This window comes from Giraffa tippelskirchi, chromosome X, assembly GCF_054371585.1.
Source record: "Giraffa tippelskirchi isolate mGirTip1 chromosome X, T2T-mGirTip1v1.2.pri, whole genome shotgun sequence".
In the NCBI taxonomy this organism is placed as follows: Eukaryota; Metazoa; Chordata; class Mammalia; order Artiodactyla; family Giraffidae; genus Giraffa; species Giraffa tippelskirchi.
The window spans coordinates 32,836,790-32,857,781 of record NC_137289.1 but is presented as its reverse complement, the minus strand read 5'-3'; the positions used below and the strand labels follow the sequence as shown (position 1 = coordinate 32,857,781).

The window sequence follows — 20,992 nt, the reverse complement described above, 5'->3', positions numbered from 1 at the left end:
CAGATGCGGAGGGCCCGCTATGGGACTCGAGCATCCGCAGATTTTGGTATCCTCGGCGGGTCCCAGAACCAATCCCCGGCGACACCACGGGGTGAACATATTAGTTTGATTGCTTCTCCTTGCTTAGTACTGGCTGCTGGATATGGCGGGCTGAGCCAGGAGCTAGTCCCCAAACGTTTCTCCAAGGTCTACGGAGCGAGGGTGAGGGCCCGTTCTTCCCATCCACAAATCAGGCACAGGCCCTTGGTCTGGGAAGACGCCGGACCAAGTGCGCAGTACTTGGTCAGCTAAGTTGCAACTTGGGGGCCTGAGTTCTGCTCTCACTCATGCTCCCTACCAGCGCCCCCTGTGGTGCGCACCTAGAATTGCCCCCCATACCTCCTCCCCCCTCCCTCCCCCCGCCGCCAGGACCGCCAAGCTCCTGCCGCATGCGCACTTCAGCCGACCCAACCCCCAGCAGCCGACGATAAACCCCCGGAGGGCGTCTATCCGGACTCTAGTCCTGACCCGACGCCAGTGTAGCCCTAACGGTGCCGAATCGCGGGCCGCCGCTTCTAGCCCTGAGTCTAGAGCCGGGATCTCGGGAGACCCAGGACAGCCTCCGCTGAAGGCACAGCCTCCTGGACAGCGGTCGGAACATGAAGCCTCAGCCGCAGCGTGGCCACAGTGCCCATAGCGACACCGACGCGGTCGTTGCGGGCTTCCTCAGGCTGCGGGTCAAGGACAATTGGGAAGAAGTGCACGGTCAGTGGCAGGCTGGGCACTCGGTTCAGAGGATACCGGGAAACGAATTTCCCTAGGGAGGGGCGAGCAGGAGGATTCCTCCTCAGACGCGGCGGGTTCCCTCCTCTTCCTCAGCGGGCTCGCTCGACGGCCTGACCTTTGTCTTCGGGTTTCTTCTCTTGCAGAGGCTGAGCCCGCGAAGATCTCGCTTCCTGGAGAAGAGGGAGAGGAGCCGAAGGCTCAGTCCAAACCTGAGCAGGGAGCAGCCGCGGAGGGGAAAGAGGCGGGATACGAAGAAGGAGAAGAAAAGGAAGGCGGCAATGTGGCCGCGGGAGATGCGGGCCCCCCAGACGGGGGAAGCCGCTACGCCAAGGCTGAGATAGACGCTGAGGCGGGCGCGGGCGGCGGCGAGGGCGGAGAGAAGGGCGGGGAGGAGCAGCGCCGGGGAGCCGCCATCGAGGTTTGGAGGGGGGCAGGCAGGCGCCACCGAGTCTCCCGGCCCACCTTCACGCTGGAGCAGATGCGGGAGCTGGAGAGAACTTTCCAAGACACTCCGTATCTCAGCGTGGCCATGCGGTAAGCGGGCGGCTCCGGGGGCGCGGGCTGAGGCGAGCGGGTCCCTGTCCTCAGCTCTGGAGTTGAAAACCCCAGGGCCTGGGGCGGGGGCTCTGCCCGGTGGGAATCGAGTCAGTGTTAAGGTGGGGAGTTTGAATAAGTCATGTCGGGAAACTGTCGGCCCATAGTTAACAAATGAGTCGCTGGAGGTATGGTGGAGCACGTGTGCGGTTGGATTCTACTTTGATTTAAAATATTGGTCATCAGTTATTCATGGATTATATTTGCGTTAATGTAGATACTACATTGAATGTGAAAGTGAAAGTCGCTCAGTCGTGTCAGACTCTTTGAGACCCCACGGACTGTATAGTCCATGGAATTCTCCGGGCCAGAATACTGGAGTGGATAGCAGTTTGCTTCTCCAGGGGATCTTCCCAACCCAGGGATCGAACCCAGGTCTCCGGCATTGCAAGAGGAAGCTTTACCAGCTGAGCCCCCGGGAAGCCCAAATACTACATTAGAACATCCTTTGTCTTAATTACTGAATTTTTAGTTACCCTTAAAGTTTGTGCCGGAGGTAGAATTGTCCCTAAGGCAAGCCACAGAGGGGAGAATGAATGGATTGCTGAGTGTCTGAATGCAGAAAAGATTTTAAAAGCTATCATTTACATTGTACTTACTGTGTTAAGCACTTGCCCTAAAGGGTTTCCTACAGATTGTCATTGAATCTTCACAACCCTATGTGAATGTGGCAGCTATTGTTTTTTTTATCCCTGCTTGACCTGTTAGAAAAACTGAAGCCCAGAGACGTGAAGAGACTTGCCCAAGATCCACACAGCTCGAATGTGGCTGAGATTTGATCCTAGGAGGCTGTTCAGTAGGCAAGGCCAGAGGTGATGGTGTGGTAATGGATAGAAGTGAACAGATTGAAGAGGTATTTAGCAGGTAAAATTGATAGCGATTCATGGTAATTTGGACATAGGAGTAAAGGGAAATGATTAAGAAAAATATCTGAATTTCTGATTTGCCCAACTGAATGGCTGGTGGAATACTCAATGAGCTAGGGAATATTGAAAGAGTGACAGAAGCTTGCAAGAGACAGAGGAGGACTGATTGGAGAGGCTGTAGGCAAACCGTTTCATGGAAACCTCCATGGTGGTAGGAGATGAGTTAATGAGAAAGGATGGTAAATAGCATCAACTTTGGCTCAGTATTTTCTGTTCAGTTTGATTACTCCAAGTTCGGTTGGCTTTTGCTGTGTGATAATTCTAAGAATCAGCCCAATTTCTCCCTTTCTCAAGTGTCAAACTCAAGATGCCCCTTGATTTGGGTGTCCAGAACTGCCTATATCTCATTTATACCTTTTGACTGCCTTCACCCAGTTCCCCCACCTGACTCCCTCTGGTAACCACCAATCTAATCTCTTTTTTTTCAGTTTGATTACTTTTGAAGTGTAGCTGACCTACAACAATATGTTAGTTCCTGTTATGCAACCTAGTGATTCATTATTTCTAAATTTATTTATTTATCTATTTTTTTACTTTACAATATTGTATTGGTTTTGCCATACATTGACATGAATCCGCCATGGGTGTACCATTATTTCTATACATTTAAAAATGATCACCATAAGTCTGTCACCATAAAAGATATTATATAATTATTGACTATATTCCCCACACCGTACATTTCATACCAGTTATTGATTTTGTAACTGGAAGTTTTTACCTCTTAATCTCCTTCCCCTATTTCTCTCCTCCCCCCACCCCTCCTTTCAGACAACCACCTGTTTTTTTCCTCTGTATCTATAATTTTGTCTCTGTTTAGCTACGTTTTTTCATTTGTTTCACTTATTAGATTCCACGTGTAAGTGAAATCATACAGTGTTTGTCTTTCTGCCTCTGATTTATTTCACTAAATATAGTACTCTCTAGGTCCATCCACATTGTTACAAATAGCAGAATTTCATTCATTTTTATGACAGAAGTATTCCATTGTGTGTATATATATATATATATATATCACATCTTCTTTATCCATTTATCTGTTACTGGGCATTTAGGTTGCTTTCATCTTTTGGCTGTTGTAAATAATGCTGCTATGAACATTGAGGTGCAGATATCATTTTGAATTACTGTTTTCGTTTTCTTTGATATTTACCCAAGAGTGGAATCGCTGGATCGTATGGTAGTTCTAATTTGAGTTTTCCTGAGAAACTTCCATACTGTTTTCCATAGTGGCTGCACCAGTTTACATTCCCACAGTGTAGGATTCCCTTTTCTCCACATCCTTGCCAACATTTGTTATCCTTTTGATGATAGCCATTTGACAGGTATGAGGTGATCTCATTGTGGTTTTGATTTGCGTTTCTCTGACGATTAACAGTGTTGAGCATTTTTTTTTTCATATGTCCGTTGGCCATCTGTGTATCTTCTTTGGCAAAATGTCTATTCAGGTCTTTGCCCATTTTTGCGTTAGGTTCTTTGTTTTTTGATACTGAGTTGTATGAAGTGGCGTGAAAGTCACCCAGTTGTGTCCGACTCTGTGACCCCATGGACTCTACAGTCCATGGAATTCTCCAGGCCAGAATACTGGAGTGGGTAGCCTTTGCCTCCTCCAGGGGATCTTCCCAATCCAGGGCTCGAATCCAGGTCTTCTGCATTGCAGGCGGATTCTTTACCAGCTGAGCCACACAAGGGAAGCCTAAGAATACTGAAGTGGGTAGCCTATCCCTTTTCCAGCAGATCTTCCCGACCCAGGAATAGAACCAGGGTCTCCTGCATTGCAGGTGGATTCTTTACCAACTGAGCTATGAGGGAAGCCTGACCTGTTTTTATAAATATTGGATATTAACCCCTTGTCAGTAATATCCTTTGCAAAAATTTTCTCCCGTCCAGTAGGTTGTCCTTTTGCTTTGTATATGGTTTCCTTTGCTGTGCAGAAGCCTTTAAGTTTAATTAGGTCTCATTGGTTTGTTTTTGCTTTTATTTCTTTTGCCTTAGGAGACAGATCCCAAAAATTATCGCTGTGATTTATGTCAAAGAGTGTTCTGCCTATGTTTTCCTCTAGGAGTTTTATAGTATCTGGTCTTACCTTTAGGTCATTGATCCATTTTGAGTTTATTTTTTAATGTTCTGTGAGAAAATGTTCTAATTTCTTTTACACGCAGCTGTCCAGTATTCTTAGCACCACTTATTAAAGTGACTCTTTTCCCTATTGTATGTTCTTACCTGCTTTGTCATAGAGTAATTGACGGTAAGTACTTGGGTTTATTTCTGGACTCTCTAGTCTGTTCTAGTGTATGTGTTTTTAATGCCAGTACCATACTGAGGTGTTGTTTTTTTTTTTTTTTGGCCGCACCCCATGGCATTCAGAATCTTCTCTGTCCAGGGATGGAACCCAAGCCCCCTGTAGTGAAAGGGCGGTGTCAGGTGTCTTAACCACTAGACTGCCAGGGAAGTGCATTGATGACTATAGCTTTGTGGTATAGTCTGAAGCCAGGGAGTGTGAGACCTCTAGCTTTGTTCTTTTTTCTCAAGATTACTTTGGCCATTTGGGGGTCTTATGAGGGTTTCATATAAATTTCAGGATTATTTCTTTTTTGGGTGAATTTATTGTAGGGTGAACAATGTCATATATTCCACTTTTTTGTAGGTACTTTTTGTTTTTTAGTTAATTTTCATTGGAGTATAGTTGCTTTACAATGTTGTATTAGTTTCTGCAGTATAGCAAAATGAGTGAGCTATACATATACACAGCCCCTCTTTTTTTTGATTTCCTTCCCTGCCATGTATTTTGATAGGAATTGCATTAAATCTGTAGATTGCTTTGGGTTTTATGGACATTTTAGCGATATTAGTTCTTCCAGTCCAAGAACATAGATTATCTTTGCATTTTTTGGTATAATTTTTAAATGCCTTCAGCAGGGTTTGATGGTTTTCAGAGTATAGGTCTTTCACTTGGTGAAAGTGTATTGCGCTTCCTTTGGTGAAACCAAACCTCCTTGGTTACGATTATTCTTCGGTATTTTATTCTTTTTAATGCTATTTTAAATGGGATTGTTTTCTTGCTTTCTCTGATAGCTTATTATTAAGTGTATAGAAAAGCAACACATTTCTATATATTAATCTTGAATCCTGAAACTTTACTGAATTCATTTATTAGTTCTAATAGACTTTTGGTGGAGACTTGAAAGTTACCTTTTTTAAAAAATTGAAGAATAGTTGATATACAATATTACGTAAGTTTTAGGCGTACAACATAGTGATTCACAATTTTTTTTGATTTCAAAGTATTTATTTAGAATTGTGTTTTTTAATAAAAACAATAGTATCAGAATATCACAATAATATATTTATCTTTGTGAAGAAAATTTCTGCATTAAAAAAATGAACAGTTGTATATACAAGCCAGTTAAACTATCATTTCTGTTTTTATATTTACTGCTACATATTGGGCAGAATCAATATATAACCATACAACAGAGTTGATGATGATGTCTAAAGATGCTTCTAGGGCAAAGATATGAAGACATAAAACTCTATATCAAGTTTAGATAATTGCAAAATAGAATTAGGAGCTTATTTTTATAATACCATTGGAAGATTATAGCCTACACAAAGGCAGCAGCAACTCTGATATGGAGGAGAGGACATATTTGAGAATTATTTAAGATTTAGGTGACAATATTGTAGTGGATATTAATGGAAAGACAAAAGAGATAATTTAGAGAAACTCTCAGAAATATGGTACTCACATAGCATGTGAAAATAACAAAGCCAGATATAATCAATGATTGTAACCAGATTATGATCATTATAATCAGATATAATTTATATTACATAGTTGTCATATGAATCTAGCACCATTATACTATATGTTATATCTTGTAATTTAGTATCTCTTACAATTTCATGAAAGAGTTACTGTTTATTTTATTTTATTTTATTTTATTTTCAATTTTTTCCTTCCAGATATATTAGGATAAAATTGACATATATCACTGTACAGGTTTAAGGTACACAGCATAATGCTTTCACTTATATACATCATGAAATGATTACATGTTCACAATAAATGTAGTGAACATTCATCATCTCACGTAGATATCAAAAAGTATTTTCCTCCTTGTAATGAGAACTCAGGATTTATTCTCTTAATTTTCATATACATCATAGGGGAGTATTAACTATAGTCATCATGTGTATACTACATCACTAGTACTTATTCTTCTTATAACCAAAAGCTTGTATCTTTTTTTTACCCAATTCAGCATAATTAAGATTTATACAATTTTCACACAACAGTTTTTTAAAGTTAGATAGATGCTATTGTCCCATGATTCCAACACTAAAAATATGAACGAGAACACACTGAACATCCTTATTCTTGTCCCTTCCTTTTCCCAGTAACTCATTTCTGCTCTCTCAGACAGCCATCTGGACTCATTTCTTTACATCCTTCTAGAAAAGGATGTCTCTCATCCTTTTTTCCCGCAAACCTTTTTGCATCGTCACTCTCCTGAGGAGGCTTTGAAGACATTTCTTCCTGATTATTGGCTCCTCCTTTAATTTGAATACACAGGTATACTGTGTATCTGTTTTTGTACTCTACATATAACTGTGCTCCTTACATAAAAATATTCAGATTCCTCCCACACAAGAACCAATTTTTACCCCTTCAGTGGTGATATCACCCCCAACAAGAATGCATATTCCATAGCTGTTTCGTGCAAATACAAGTAAATACAAATGCATTTTATTTTCCTCCTTTCACACAGATGGTACCATACTACACACATACTAACCTGTGCTTTTTTTACTCAAAATATCTCATGGTAATATTTTTATAATATTTTATTAAAAATATCCCCATTGTTTTTAATGGGTGCATAGTATTTAATTTTATAAATTTAAACTAACTTACTAAGATAATTTAAACTTATTTAATTCCAGTGATGGATGTTCAGGTTATTTCCAATTTTTTCTGCTTTAAAAAAAAACATGTTACAATGATTAGGATTATACACATCGAATATTGGGATCTGTGGTAGATTAAAGATGTCACGATTTCTCTGACACAGCAAAAGAGACACAGACATAAAGAACAGACTCCTGGACTCCGTGGGAGAAGGCGAGGTCACAATTTTTAAAGGTTGTACTCCACTATAGTTCTTATGAAATATTGGCTATATTCCCTGGATTGTGCAATATATCCTTGTAGTTTATTTATTTTATAGATGGCAGTTTGTACTTATTAATCCACTACCCCTATCTTGTCCCTCTCTCCTGTCTCTCCTCACTGGTAACAACTACTTTATTCTCTATATCTATGAGACTTGTTTCTTTTTTGTTATATTCAATAGTTTGTTTTCATTTTTAGATTTCACATATAAGTGATATCATACACTATTTGCCTTTCTCTGTCCTACTTATTTATTTCATTAAGCATAATACCCTCCCAGTCCATCTGTGTTGTTGCAGATGGCAAAATTTCATTCTTTGTCACGTTGAGTAGTATTCTATTGTATGTCTATACCATATCTTCTTAATCCGTTCCGAAGGCAATGGCAGCCCACTCCAGTACTGTTGCCTGGAAAATCCCATGGATGGAGGAGCCTGGCGGGCTGCCGCCGGCTGTGGGGTCGCTAAGAGTCGGACACGACTGAGCGACTTCACTTTCACTTTTCCCTTTCATGCACTGGAGAAGGAAATGGCAACCCACTCCAGTGTTCTTGCCTGGAGACTCCCAGGGACGGTGGAGCCTGGTGGGCTGCCGTCTATGGGGTCGCACAGAGTCAGACACGACTGAAGCGACTTAGCAGCAGCAGCAGCAGCATGATGATGGACACTTACGTTTCCTCCATATCTTGGCTGTTGTGAATAATGCTGCATGAACACGGGTGCGTGTAGCTTTCTGAGGTAGTGTTTTGTTTTGTTTCCAGATATATGCGCAGGATTGAAATTTCTGGGTCATGCGGTGGTTCTGGTTTTAATTTTGTGAGGAACCTCATACTGTTCCCCGCGGTGGCTGCACCGGTTTACACTCCCGCCAACAGTGCGCAAGCGCTCTCTTTCCCCGCGTGCTCTCCAACATGTGGTATTTGGAGTCTTCTTCTTGAGAGCCATTCTGACCTGTGTGAGGTGACATCTCATTGTAGTTTGGGTTTGCATTGCTCTCGTGATTACTGATGTCTGTTTCATTGAGGTGTAGTTGATTTCAAATATTCTATGAGTTTCAGATGTGCAACATACTGACTGAAAATGTTTATAGATTATCCTTCATTTGAAGTTATTATAAGATATTGGCTATATTCCTGCTGCTGTAAAATAAATACATCCTTTTTAATTTTCCAATTCAGTTTCATCACTAGTAATTGATCTGTTCAAATTTTCTATTTCTTCTTGCTTCAGCCTTGGGAGACTGTACATGTCTAGGAATTTGTTAATTTCTTCTAGGTTATCCATTTTATTGATGTCTAAATAATTGCTCATAGTAGTCTCTTATGATCTTTTGTATTTCTGTGGTGTTGATTGTAACTTCTTTTTCATTTCTGATTTTATCGATTTGGACCCTCTTTTTTCTTGATGAGTCTGGCTAAACATTTATTAATTTTATTTACCTTTTCAAAGAATCAACTCTTATTTGCATTGCTATTTTATATATTTTAAAATCTATTTCATTTATTTCTTCTCTGATCTTTATGATTTCTCCCTTGTACTAACTTTGGGTTTTGCTGGTTCTCCTTTTTCTAGTTCCTTTAGGTGTGCGGTTAGGTTGCTTATGTGAGATTTTTCTTATTTCCTGAAGTAAGCTTGAATTACTACAAACCTCCCTCTGAAAACTGCTTTTAGTGTATCCCATAGACTTTGGATTATTGTGTTTTCATTTTCATTTGTTGCTGGATTTTTTCTTTATTTCATCTTTGATTTCTTCAATGACTTATTCATTGTTCGGTAGCATTTTGTTTAGCCTCCACGTGTTTGTGGTTTTTTTTGAAGTTTTTTTTCCTTGTAGTTGATTTCTAGTCTCACAGCACTGTAGTTGGAAAAGATGTTTGATACCATTTAAATTTTCGTAAATTTATTGAGACTTGTTTTGTGGAGAATGTTCCATGTACACTTGAGAACGCGTTCAGTTCAGTTCAGTTCAATTGCTCAGTCGTGTCTGACTCTTTGTGATCCCGTGGACTGCAGTATGCCAGGCCTCCCCGTCCAGCGCCAACGCCCGGAGTTTACTCAAACTTATGTCCATTGAGTCAGCGATGCCATCCACCCATTTCATCCTCTTTCATCCCCTTCTCCTCCTGCCTTCAATCTTCCCCAGCAACAGGGTCTTTTCCAATGAGTCAGTTCTTCCCATCAGGTGGCCAAAGTATTGGAGTTTCAGCTTCAGCATCAGTCCTTCCAATGAACGTTCAGGACCGATTTCCTTTAGGATGGACTGGTTGGATCTCCTTGCAGTCCAAGGGACTCAAGAGTCTTCTCCAGCACCACAGTTCAAAAGCATCAATTCTTCAGCGCTCAGCTTTCTTTATAGTCCAACTCTCACATCCATACGTGACTACTGGAAAAACCATAGCTTTGACTAGACGGACCTTTGTTGGCAAAGTAATGTCTCTGCTTTTTAATATGCTGTCTAGGTTGGTCGTAAGTTTTCTTCCAAGGAGCAAGCATCTTTTAATTTCATGGCTGCAGTCACCATCTGCAGTGATTTTGGAGCCCCCAAAAATAAAGTCTGCCACCGTTTCCACTGTTTCCCCATCTATTTGCCATGAAGTGATGGGACCAGATGCCATGAACTCAGTTTTCTGAACGCTGAGCTTTAAGCCAACTTTTTCACTCTACTCTTTCACTTTCATCAGGAGGCTCTTTATTTCTTCTTCACTTTCTGCCATAAAGGTGGTGTCATCTGCATATCTGAGGTTATTGATATTTCTCCTGGCAATCTTGATTCCAGCGTGTGCTTCCTCCAGCCCAGCGTTTCTCATGATGTACTCTGCATATAAGTTAAATAAGCAGGGTGACAGTAAACAGCCTTGACTTACTCCTTTCCCGATTTGGAACCAGTCTGTTGTTCCATGTCCAGTTCTAACTGTTGCTTCCTGACGTGCATACAGATTTCTCAGGAAGCAGGTCAGGTGGTCTGGTATTCCCATCTTTTTAAGAATTTTCCAGAGTTGCTGTGGTCCACACAGTCAAAGGCTTTGGCATAGTCATTAAAGCAGAAATAGATGTTTTTCTGGACCTCTCTTGCTTTTTCGATGATACAACGGATGTTCGCTATTTGATCTCTGGTTCCTCTGCCTTTTCTGAATCCAGCTTGAACATCTGGAAGTTCATTGTTGACGTACTGTTGAAGCCTGGCTTGGAGAATTATGAGTATTACTTTCCTAGCGTGAGAGGGGAGTGCAATTGTGTGGTAGTTTGAGCATTCTTTGTCATTCCCTTTCGTTGGGATTGGAATGAAAACTGACCTTTTCCAGTCCTGTGGCCACTGCTGAGTTTTCCAAATTTACTGGCATATTGAGTGCAGCACTTTCACAGCATCATCTGTTAAGATTTGAAATAGCTCAACTGGAATTCCATCACCTCCCCTAGCTTTGTTTGTAGTGATGCTTCCTAAGGCCCATTTGACTTCGAATTCCGGGATGTCTGGCTGTAGGTGAGTGATCCACACCATCGTGGTTATCTGGGTCATGAAGAACTTTTTTGTATAGCTCTTCTGTGTAGTCTTGCCACCTCTTCTTAATATCTTCTGCTTCTGTTAGGTCCATACCATTTCTGTCCTTTATCGAGCCCATCTTTGCATGAAATGTTCCCTTGGTATCTCTAATTTTCTTTCTTTTTTTTTTTTTCAAATACCCCAAATAGTTTTATTTTAAACATTTACCCATTTAAACTGTGCTAACTTCTGATACATAGACAATGGTATCTACTTAACTGTATATGCATACATGTATAAATATATACATAATTCCTACATATGGTAATATTTTGAGCTTCACCTATGAAATTAATTTCAATTGGGGTCAAACGTTTCATCTTTTGCAAGACACCTAATTTGTTCATGAAAATCTTGAATCCATCTGAGGTAAGGAAGAGAATCTCAGATAGGACTGGGGTATGGGATGGGGATGGTCAGACATGCCACTAGACCGTACAGGGTGCACTGCTGCAAATCAGAAAAAGAAGCCACATCATTTGGCCAGGCACCAATAAACTTGGCTTGGTGAATGGAGCAGGATTTCACTCCCAACCCCTGCCTCAGCCAGATGCCCTGCACTGGGTGCAGCCTACATGTAGGTGGCAGTCCTAGAGAGACAGCTCAGTGGTGGTGCAGGCAGATGGTGATCTGGCCACGCTGCACAGCTCCATTCCTTGATAGACTGATTGAATTTGTCTGAAGCAGTTTGGTTGGGTAGGGGGTCTCTTCTTCTCACCACTTCTGATGATTCAGCTGAAGAAGGAGATCACCCTGATGGAAAAAACGTCCATTTCTCAGGTTCAAGTTCGCAGACAGGTGTGCGGCCTCCAAGAGGGCTTTCATGGTTTACTTTCAGAAAATTGCTCAATGTTGATTCTTAAAAAAAGTATATGCTGTAGATCTGGTTATAGATGAGCTTGCTATTTCCCTACTGAGCTCAGGACTGGACTCCACAGTCCAGCAGATTCTTCTCAGTTATTCTGTCACCTCTTTCGGGAAAAACCTAGTTCCACTAGCAAATCCAGGCCCTCCCGCAGCCTGCTCTTCCTCACTTTCTCTCGGCGCCTCCGCTCGGGGTCGTGCGGAGGGGCTGCGTGAGGAGCGAGGAGCGGACGGAGAGCCACCGGGCGGCGCGCCCCGGTCCGGAGGGGGACGGGCCGGGGGGGACCAGAGCCGTGCACGGCCCCCACCTCACCCGACCCGGGCGGCGGGCCAGGCGGCGGCGCGGACACCCGCGCCCTGGAGGCTGGCTCCGAGGGCTCCGCCCGCCGCCGCGGCCCCTCCCCGCCGCAACCTAGAGGCCGCCGGGCTCTAATTTTCTTGAAGAGATCGCTAGTCTTTCCCATTCTGCTGTTTTCCTCTATTTCTTTGCATTCATTGCTGAGGATGTCTTTCTTATCTCTCCTTGCTATTCTCTGGAACTCTGCATTCAAATGGGTATATCTTTCCTTTTCTCTTTTGCCTTTCGCTTCTCTTCTCTTCATAGCTGTTTCTAAGGCCTCCTCAGACAGCCATTTTGCCTTTTTGCATTTCTTTTCCTTGGGGATGATCTTGATCCTTGCCTCTTGTACAATGTCATGAACCTCTGTCCATAGTTCATCAGGTACTCTGTCTATCAGACCTAATCCCTTCAATCTATTTGTCACTTCCACTGTATAATCCTAAGGGATTTAATTTAGGTCATATCTGAATGGTGTAGTAGTTTTCCCTACTTTCTTCAATTTAAGTCTGAATTTGGCAATAAGGAGTTCATGATCTGAGCCACAGTCCGCTCCTGGTCTTGTTTTTGCGGACTGTATAGAGCTTCTCCATCTTTGGCTGCAAAGAATATAACCAATCTGATTTCGGTGTTGACCATCTGGTGATGTCCATGTGTAGAGTCTTCTCTTGTGTTGTTGGAAGAGGGTGTTTGCTATGACCAGTGCGTTCTCTTGGCAAAACTCTATTAGTCTTTGCCCTGCTTCATTCTGTACTCCAAGGCCAAATTTGCCTGTTACTCCAGATATCTCTTGACTTTCTACTCTTGCATTGCAGTCCCCTATAATGAAAAGGACATCTTTTGGGGGGTGTTAGTTCTAGAAGGTCTTATAGGTCTTCATAGAACCGTTCAACTTCAGCTTCTTCAGCGTTACTGGTCGGGGCGTAGACTTGGATTACTGTGATGGTGAATGGTTTGCCTTGGAAATGAACAGAGATCATTCTGTCGGTTTTGAGATTGCATCCAAGTACTTCATTTTGGACTCCTTTGTTGACTATGATGGCCACTCCATTTCTTCTAAGGGATTCCTGCCCACAGTAGTATATATAATGGCCATCCAAGCTAAATTCACCCATTCCAGTCCACCTTAGTTCACTGATTCCTAAAATGTCGACATTCCTAAAATGTGAACGTGTATTCTGCTGCTTTTGGATGGGATGCTCTATGAGTCCATTAAGTCTAATATGTCACTTGAGGTCAGTGTTTCCTTATGGATTTTCTGTTGGATGATCTGTCCGTTGATGTAAGTGGGGTGGCAAAGTCCTGAATGTGATGCTTACTGTCAGTTTCTCCTTTATGTTTGTTTGTATGTACTGTATGTATTTTAGGTGCTCTTATGTTGGCTGCCTATATATTTACAGTTGTTACATCTTCTTGAGCTGATTGCATGTTCATTATGTAGTCTTTCTTTGTCTCTTGTTATGGTCTCTGTTTGAAAGACAAGTTTATCTGATACAAGTGTTGCTACCCCAGCTTTCTTTTGATTGACATTTGCATGAATACCTTTTTCCATCCTCTCTCTTTTTGTCTGAGTCTTTAGATCTGAAGGGAGACTCCTGTAGGCAGCATGTACGTGGGTTTTGTTTCTGTGTCCAGTCAGCCACTCTGTGTCTTTTAATTGAAGCGTTTATTCCATTTATATTTAAAGTAATTATTGGTAAGTATATATTTACTGCCATTTTGTTAATTCTTTTCTTTTTGTTCTTTTCTTCTTCTTTGCGCTCTTCCTTTGTGATTTGATGGCTTTCTTTAGTGTTATGTTTGGATTGCTTTCTCTTTTGTTGTATGTGTGTCCATTATAGATTTTTGGTTTGTGGCTACCATGAGGTTTATATAGATAGTGTTTTTGGTTATACTTACGTATACATGTTGTGTATATGTATTCTTTTTCAGATTCTTTTCCTTTACAGTTTATCATAAGATAGTGAATAACCTTCCCTGTGCTATACAGTAAATCCTTGTTGTTTATCTATTTTATATATGGTAGTGTGCATCTGTTAATCTCATACTCCCAATTCATTCCCCCTCCTCGGTTACCAGAAATATGTTTTCTACGTCTGTGAATCTGTTTCTGTTTGTAAAAAAGTTCATGTGTACTGTTTTTTTTGAATTCTGCATGTAAGTGATATCTTACGGTGTTTGTCTTTATTGGAATTAATTCACTTAGCCTAATACTATCCAGGTGCATCCACATGGTTACAAAAGGCAGAATTTCATTCTTTTTATGGCTGAGTAATATTCCATTGCATATACATACCACATCTTTATCCATTCATCTGTTGATGAACACTTAGGGTGCTTCCATGTTTTAGCTGTTGTCAACAGTGCCACTATGAACATCGGTGTGTGTGTATCTTTTCTAATTAGAGTTTTTCTCTTTTCTAGATATATGCCCAGATGTGGGATGAGCAGTGTTGAGAATCTTTTCACGTGCCTGATGGCCATCTATATGTCTTCTTTGAAGAAATGTCTGGGCGGGCTTAATTTCCAAAATACAGAAATAGCTCATACAACTTAATAAAAACAACAACAAAAACCCAACCCAATCAAAAAATGGGCAGAAGACCAAAGGAGAGATTTCTCCAAAGAAGACGCGTGTGTGTGTGTGTGCGTGTGTGTGTGTGTGCGGGCACACGCGCGCGCAGTTGTGTCCAACTCTTTGTGACCCCATGGATTCTTGGCTTGGAAATTCCATGGACAGAGAAGCCTGACAGGCTCCAGTCCCACACATTCACAATGAGTTGGACACAGTAGAGCACATGTGTGCACACACACACATACATGTCTTCTTTGGAGAAATGTCTATTTAGTCTTCTCATTTTTTGATTGGGTTGTTTTTGTTGCTGTTATTGAGTTGTATGAAGTGTTTGAAAGTTAAGCTCATGTCGATTGCATCATTCACAAATATTTTCTACTATTTCGTAAACCCTATGGACTTTCGTTTTCTTTATGGCTTCCTTTGCTGTGTAAAAGCTTATAACTTTACTTTTTACTCTTTTCTTATTTGTATTAATAGCCTTTTTCTTTTTTGCTTAGAGAAGTTCCTTTAACATTTCTTTTAAAGCATGTTTTGTGGTGTCGAACACTTTGCTTTTGCTTGTCTCTAAAAGTCTTTATCTCTTCTTGAACTCTGAATGATAGCTTTTCCAGGTAGAGTATTCTTTGTTGTAGATTTTTTCCTTTGATCACATTAAATATACTGTGTCACTTCCTCCGGTCGTCAGAGAGAGCTATATGCTCCAGGGGTGCTTTCTGTATGGGCTGCATGAGCCCTTCTGTTGTGGTGGGCTGACTACCATGGGTGGACCCCAGGTCTGTTGGTTACCAGGCGTTGCCTAGTGCAGAGGCTGCTGGCCCCACTGGTGTTTGGGGCTGGGTCCTGGGACCTCTGGCGGGCAAGTCTGGTTCTTGGGTGTCTGGGGACTCAGGAGGTCCTATGGCAACTGACTTGTTGGTGAGTGAGGCTGTGTCCCTGCCTGGCTAGCTGCTTGGTTTGGGGTGTGTCGGGATTAGTGCCAATAGACTGGTGGGAGGGCTGGGTCACAGTACTAATAGTCTAGAGGGAAGATTTCAAAATGGCCCTTGCCAGCAGCAGAGTCCTCACGGTCCAACGAGCACCTTAAACTGGCTGCTGCCAGCGTCTTTGTCCCCAGGGTGAGCGGTAGTTGTTTCCTGCCTCTTCAGGAGATTCTCCGGATCCACAGGCAGGTCTGACCGAGGCTCCTTTCAAATCACTGCTTCTGCCCTGGGTCCTGGAGCATGTGAGATTTTGGGTTCATCCTTTCCGAGTGGAGTCTCAATTTCTCACAGCCCCCGGGTCTCCTGAAAGGAAGCCCTGCTGGCCTTCAAAGCCAAATGTTCCGAGAGCTTATCTTCCCGGCTCAGGACCCCAGGCTAGGAAATCTAGTGTGCTCAGACCCCTTGCTTCTTGTGGTAAATCTCTTCAATTATAATTATCTTCCTGTATATGGGTTGCCTGGTGGCTCAGATGGTTAAGAGTCCCCCTGCAATGCGGGAGACCTGGGTTCGACTCCTGGGTTGGGAAGATCCCCTGGAAGAGGGCTTGGCAATCCACTCCAGTTTTCTTGCCTGGAGAATCCCCATGGCAGAGGAGCCTGGTGGGCTACAGTCCATGGCATCGCAAAGAGTGGGACACCGGTGAGCGACTAAGCACTGCACATATGGGTTTCCGACCTGTGGGTGTGAGTCTTGACTATACCCCTTCTCCACCCTTCCTGTCCATCTTATCGTGTTTCCTTCTTTATAGCTGTAGTTGTGGAAGATCTTGTCTGCTCACCTTTCAGGTCATTCTCATCAAGAGCTTCTCTGTATATAGTTGTAATTTTGGTGTGCCCAAGGGAGGAAGTGAGCTCAGAGTTTTCCTATGCTGTTATCTTGGCTACTCTGAATAAATATTTTAAATAGTGAGAAATGTACAACATACATTTCATTTCATGCATAATGTCAAATGCTGAATGTTTGTAATTATTCCCCCTCAGACAGGACCTTGCAAGACGCATGGGAGTGACTGAAGATAGAATGCAGGTGAATAAACTGGGAAAAAGCACTTTGGCGTAACAGCTCTTCTAAAACCCACTTCAGGAACTGGATACCTTGTCCTGGACATTCTCACGTTGGTTTGTTTTTGTAGCCTTCACTATGTTTGGGAAGTAAGATTGGAACTTCTGGGGCTTTGGGAACTTCAGTAAAGTAAACTCCTTCTAACACTGATATCCTTTAGGGGCAATTCTCTGTGGACTCATGTTGGGACTGAGTCTGACTTAGGAATTATTCAAATTAATGCACCAAATAGCTGGGTTATAAGGGGGTCCACCCCTTGAGTGGCAACTCACTCCAGTATTCTTGCCCGGAGAATCCCCATGGACAGAGGAGCCTGGTGGGCTACAGTCCACGAGGTCACAAAGAGTTGGACACGACTGAGTGACTCAGCACACAAAGGGGGTCCAAGTATACTAAATTATCTAAAATACGTAAGCCAGGCATCAGCTCTTTCTGCAAGGAGTGAATTTTCAAGTATTCAGGCATTTGGGTAAGGGAATAATTCACCTCAGGACGCAACATATGAGCAACAAATGTACGTTTAGTTTAGCTGAGACTGATGGGGAGGGGGATAATTTACAATTCCAAGTGCCCGATCCTCCTGCTGTTGTTTTTGTGTGTTTGGTAGAGCAACGCAGGAGACACAAGAGACGGGGGTTCCATCCCTGTTTTAGGAAGACCTCCTGGAGAAGGAAATGGCAACCTGCTTTAGTATTCTTGCCTGGAAAATACCATGGACAGAGGAGCCTGGCAGGCTCTCTGGGGTCGCAAAGAGGCGGACACAACTGAGCAGACACATACTCACACTCACTCAGAGCAGTGTAGAGTTTCAGCTGTAAATTTTAATTTTCTGAAATTGTTTGATGTGCAGTCTGAAAACTTTGCTAACATAGTCGGTTGTGCATTATGATGGAGATGGAGGAAAGATGTGCGACCCTTAGGAATTTGTCTAAATATATATATTAAAATAAGTTGAATAAATTTCCACTGACCTAGAAAGGTGAGTTTGAGAAAATTGGACACTATCAATATATTTATTGGAGATACTGCATATATGCAACATTATGAAACTGCCAGATGTATCAGTGAATATTATTTTGAGCAATTTCTAATGGCTAAGGATTTTTTTTCTGCCCTTTTCGTACTATTTTCAGGGATTGGTTTTGAAGAATCTCTCTCTGATGGCCCACGGTCCATGGCTCCAAGCCAGTAGCTTCCTTGTGTTAACTCGAAGTACTTGCCCATTTACTTAGATGGTAATGACTACTCGGTACCTCAAGGCACAGAAACTGAATAGTTGTTTTTAGAACAGAGTAAGTTGTATCAAGGGAATATTTTGTTAAAGTAGAAAATTAAGGAAGGAAGGAAGAAAAATCAGGAAGGTATTATTATTCACTTTGCTGCAGAGCCCTTGTGTGAGGGTGGTGATGGATGCGGGCTGCAGACCTGGTTGGGGTGGGGAGGTCTGGAAAGCAAGGCTGGGAGCCTAAGGCCAGGGACTAGGATCACAGTCAGGTCTGGCCAGGGCTTGGGAGGCCCGGGCCTCTGCTCTTTCATGCAGGCAAAGCAAGCTCACTGGGAAAGAAAACCTGAAGTTTTGGTGACATGCTTCTCCTGGGTTTACATAGTGGTCTCTTAGTGGAGCTCTGAAGGGAAAAGGACCCACAGGAAACAACTAAGGGAAAAGAGAGAATGTTCCCACCTATTTCCAAATTCTATGGCACGAATTTCCCAAAGAAATATTTAATAGACATCTCCCCTTGTTTTCACACACAGCAAGAGTTACTCTATGAAAGCAGTACTGGGAATATGGAAGTAGTAGCCGCCAGAACTTCAGTTAGCCAGTTTTGCATTTTGCTTATCTTTATGCAGATTTGATCCCTGGTACACTCTTATCTCCCCCTTCAAAAGGAGCTCTATTAATCTGGCTCCTTAAGACTACATATTCATGCATCAGAAGAGCCCAGATACTAAGGATGGGAGAGGAAAAATGAGGCGGTAGAGAGCAGGAGGCCCTTGGTTTCATGTAAAATTTGCGGTGTGAAAACATGCAAAACTATTAAATATGATGTAATTCCAATAAGTGGGATGCTGAGGGAGCAGTGGCACCCACAGCACAGGTTTTTCTTTCAGTTGTTAAGAGTTGGCTCATATTTCAGAAGGAGCCATTTTGTGAATCCTGACCCGGGTGGTTGTCGATTATCTTCCTAATATGCAGGTTGCACCCTCTTGCCTTAAGCATGAGGGGACGATGGGGCCCTGCTGGTTGAGTGGCAGTGCCTAGAGAGCAGGGCCATGCTGGGAACCAGAGACTCTGGTCCAAGGCCTTGCAGCCACACCCAGAGCAGAGGGAGCTGACTGGGTCCTGAGCGCAGGCAGGTTTGGAGGGTGGGACGGGCTGGAGAGTGCAGAACTGAGAAAGACAACAGTGGTTGCCTCCTCCCCCCGCCCCCATCTCTTGGCTGGCCAAGATTTAAGAATGTCGGTCAATTTGGGCGAAGTTTGTTCCATGGACAGAGGAGGCTGGCAGGCTGCAGTCCATGGGGTCGCCCAGAGTCGGACAGGACTGAAGCCACTAAGCAGCAGCAGCAGCAGCAGCAGTCTAAACCTCTCTGATCTGCAGTCTAGTACTAAGGCGGTGTCCAGGGCTTCAGCTCCACTGGTGTCAGCAGACGAGCCACAGAGTGCCTGGGCCCCCACGACCAAACCTCCCTGGCAACACCAGCTCTGTCTCTATGACCGTCGCATCGGTCCCCGAGGACAGCTTTTATTTACAAATCCAGCCCGCGCCTATTGATTATTTACTGTGCACCAAAGATGGGTCATTCAAAATGGGTCCCGTTCCTCTCAGTATGATTTTAAAAGGCACCCACTTTATCCTGTGCTCAACTTCCCCCATCACGAAGGCGCACCTGCCTAGTGAGTGGGGTTAGGGGCAGGAATAGTAATAGGTGGGGGGACAGACGAGGCCATAAGCCAGTCCAGAGCCAGGCACATCGTCGGTGCTCATTTGCTGGGGGTGGGGTGGGGGACTGATGGCAGGGCCTTTAAGTAAATGTCCTAAAAACTTTTAACCAGAAGGAAATAGCTTCTTCTCCTGGTGCAGTTTCCCATCTTCAAGTCACCAAGATTTCCCCGCTCTGTTTTTTCCTGTCTGACATTAAATGCTCCATGTACTAACGCAGCCCGTTTTTCTCTCTGATTGGAGGTGTGGTTTAAGCATAGAAGGACCATGTGGAAGAAATGCCAGAGAGCACTGAGGTTCAGAGGTGCACCCCTTCGGCTCCCGGCCTACCCTGTGGTCAGCAACTGGGGTGGACCCTGCATCACCATCCTCATTCAGGAGCCAAATTGGGACTGGGTCCTTCTGGAGCCGATGCCCCTGGAGCTGATGCCCATGCTGCCCATGCCCCCCATGCTGCCCATGGCCCCCATGCCCCCATGCCGCCCATGCCCCCCATGCTGCTCTTGCTGCCCATGCCAACCTTACCCCCTCTGTTTCTGCCTCCTCTGCCCTGGATTCCACCACCCTCCGTTCACTCCGGCCGCCCCCACAGGGCCTTTCCTGGTCCCCTACCAACAGTGGCCTTTCTGTAGCCCCGGTTCCTCTTGAATGGTCTCTCTGACAGCTTTGGCGAAAGTGCCTTTGAGCCAGAATGAAGTTCTGATACCTCACCATCAGGCACACAGTGCCTGCCAAGTGTGTTAAATACAAATGCTGAGTCATTGACCCACTGTTTTAGGGCACGTTTTCTGTATTTTCAATAAAGTTGTGAATTCTCTGCATATTTGTTCTGTGTGTCACATGGGTTAGTGCATCTGATGGAAACTGCTGAGCCACAGTCACCATCAGTAGGCCACGCACATCTCCGACGTTTCCCAGGTGCCCAGGAGGAGTGTACACAGACGCATCCGTTCTCTTCCACCCTCATCTCCAACACCCATCCTCCCCCCTCTCTGCCCCACTGGGACCACCGAGATGTGCAAGACGGGTGGCGTGAGTCTCCAAGGGAGGAGAGTGTGTTCCCAGGCAGGCCTGAGCCACATTCATGGTGACGAGGTCAGAGGCAAGGACCCCAAGGGCCACTTCTACAGGGGCAGCTCATAGGGCTTTATGGAGAAGAGGGAGCTGGGTGTTAACCTGATTCTCTCATAGTTCTGTTCCCCGCTTTCCCTTTTGTGGAGGGTATG

At 43.6% G+C, this 20,992-nt stretch overlaps 1 protein-coding gene across 2 annotated transcripts; it reads left to right on the top strand.

Moving 5' to 3' along the window:
- The first annotated feature begins 412 nt into the window (after positions 1–412).
- On the top strand, positions 413–20,587 carry LOC145536008 (uncharacterized). Of its 2 annotated transcripts, XR_014075593.1 has the most exons (5): positions 431–744; positions 909–1,299; positions 16,741–16,786; positions 17,956–18,114; positions 20,010–20,587. XR_014075593.1 is itself a non-coding variant. In XM_081564376.1 (4 exons), exons 1-4 carry the CDS (start codon positions 639–641, stop codon positions 20,412–20,414), a joined length of 948 nt encoding a protein of 315 aa, XP_081420502.1. In that variant the 5' UTR covers positions 413–638; the 3' UTR covers positions 20,415–20,587. The 2 variants fall into 2 exon arrangements, 1 of the variants encoding a protein (XP_081420502.1); XM_081564376.1 differs by lacking the exon at positions 17,956–18,114 and having other exon boundaries at positions 413–744.
- Positions 20,588–20,992: the final 405 nt, after the last annotated feature.